The 2,289-nt window shown below is 56.4% G+C and overlaps 1 protein-coding gene across 1 annotated transcript in view; it reads right to left on the minus strand.

Annotated features, from left to right (window-relative positions):
- Nucleotides 1-1,282, minus strand: part of LOC132813961 (arf-GAP with coiled-coil, ANK repeat and PH domain-containing protein 2-like) — a 40,635-nt gene extending 39,353 nt beyond the window's left edge. Inside the window, exons 1-2 of the mRNA XM_060823320.1 lie at nt 1,235-1,282; nt 693-788 (exon numbers count right to left, since the gene is read on the minus strand). Of these exons, the coding sequence (XP_060679303.1) occupies nt 693-788; nt 1,235-1,279 (141 nt within the window). The 5' untranslated portion in view covers nt 1,280-1,282. The remainder of the gene's footprint in view (nt 1-692; nt 789-1,234) is intronic.
- Nucleotides 1,283-2,289: the final 1,007 nt, after the last annotated feature.

A 2,289-nucleotide genomic window follows, 5' to 3' on the forward strand; every position in this document is an offset into this window, starting at 1 on the left:
CCCTTCCCCGTTCCCTCCCGCTCTACACCGTCCCCCCAATGGACCCCAAACCCCTTCCCCGTTCCCTCCCGCTCTACACCATCCCCCCATGGACCCCAACCCCTTCCCTGTTCCCTCCCGCTCTACACCGTCCCCCAATGGACCCCAAACCCCTTCCCCGTTCCCTCCCGCTCTACACCATCCCCCAATGGACCCCAAACCCCTTCCCTGTTCTCTCCCGCTCTACACCGTCCCCCAATGGACCCCAAACCCCTTCCCCGTTCCCTCCCACTCTACACCGTCCCCCAATGGACCCCAAACCCCTTCCCTGTTCTCTCCCGCTCTACACCGTCCCCACAATGGACCCCAAACCCCTTCCCCGTTCCCTCCCGCTCTACACCATCCCCCCATGGACCCCAACCCCTTCCCTGTTCCCTCCCGCTCTACACCATCCCCCAATGGACCCCAAACCCCTTGCCCGTTCCCTCCCGCTCTACACCGTCCCCCAATGGACCCCAAACCCCTTCCCCGTTCCCTCCCGCTCTACACCATTCCCAATGAACCAAAAACCGTTCCCATTCCCTCCCTCTCTACGGCATCCCAATGGACGCAGAACCCTTCCTGTTCACTCCAACACTGTACAAGCGCCCTTTCATGTGCTGGGAGAGGAAGGGAAAGGTGGGGATGGAGGTGCTGGGAGGAGACAGGATTACCTGAGAAAAGATCATCTTCATCAGGGGATCGAGGTCGGTGACCAGGTCATAGCCCTGGTGGAAGAAGGTGTGCTCGGATTTGAGGTATGCCAAGATCTAGGGCAACACAGGGAGACAGGAGAGGTGAAAATATACCAGTGTGGAACACAAATTACAGCAGACCCATCAACCCCGATCTCACACGTCCCAAAGAGGGAGGGTCAGGGCTGAGGGAGGGTCGGAGCTGAGGGAGGGTCGGCGCTCAGGGAGGGACAGTGGTGAGGGAGGGTCAGTGCTGACGGAGGTGGACGCTGAGGGACAGTGCTGAGGGAGGATCAGCGCAGAGGGAGGGTCAGTGCTGAGGGGGGTCAGTGCTGAGGGAGGGTTGGTGTTGAGGGAGGGTCGGCGCTGAGGGAGGGTCGGCGCTGAGGGGGGTCAGTGCTGAGGGGGGTCAGTGCTGAGGGAGGGTTGGCGCTGAGGGAGGGTCGGTGCTGAGGGAGGGACAGTGGTGAGGGAGGGACGGCGCTGAGGGAGGGTCAGCAGTGAGGGAGGGTTTTACTGACCGTGTTCAGGATTTTGAACTTCTTCTGAATCTGAAAAGCATTCATCTGAAAAATGCACAAAAATTCCAATCAACACATCACCCCCCTCACTGTAACACTCTGATATACCCCACCCCCTCACTGTAACACACTGATATACCCCACACCCCTCACTGTAATGCACTGATATACCCCACACGCCTCACTGTAACACTCTGATATACCCCACACCCCTCACTGTAACACTCTGATATACCCCACCCCCTCACTGTAACACACTGATATACCCCACACCCCTCACTGTAACACACTGATATACCCCACACCCCTCACTGTAACACTCTGATATACCCCACCCCCTCACTGTAACACACTGATATACCCCACACCCCTCACTGTAACGCACTGATATACCCCACACCCCTCACTGTAACACTCTGATATACCCCACCCCCTCACTGTAACACACTGATATACCCCACACCCCTCACTGTAACACTCTGATATACCCCACCCCCTCACTGTAACACACTGATATACCCCACACCCCTCACTGTAACACACTGACAAACCCCACACCCCTCACTGTAACACACTGATATACCCCACACCCCTCACTGTAACACACTGATATATCCCACACCCCTCACTGTAACACACTGATATACCCCACCCCCCTCACTGTAACACACTGATATACCCCACACCCCTCACTGTAACACACTGATATACCCCACCCCCCTCACTGTAACACTCTGATATACCCCACCCCCCTCACTGTAACACACTGATATACCCCACCCCCCTCACTGTAACACACTGATATATCCCACACCCCTCACTGTAACACACTGATATACCCCACCCCCCTCACTGAAACACACTGATATACCCCACCCCCCTCACTGTCACACACTGATATACCCCACCCCCCTCACTGTAACACACTGATATACCCCACCCCCCTCACTGTAACACACTGATATATCCCACACCCCTCACTGTAACACACTGATATACCCCACACCCCTCACTGTAACACACTGATATATCCCACACCCCTCACTGTAACACAC

The sequence above is a fragment of the Hemiscyllium ocellatum genome, unplaced genomic scaffold (assembly GCF_020745735.1).
Source record: "Hemiscyllium ocellatum isolate sHemOce1 unplaced genomic scaffold, sHemOce1.pat.X.cur. scaffold_578_pat_ctg1, whole genome shotgun sequence".
NCBI lineage: Eukaryota > Metazoa > Chordata > Chondrichthyes > Orectolobiformes > Hemiscylliidae > Hemiscyllium > Hemiscyllium ocellatum.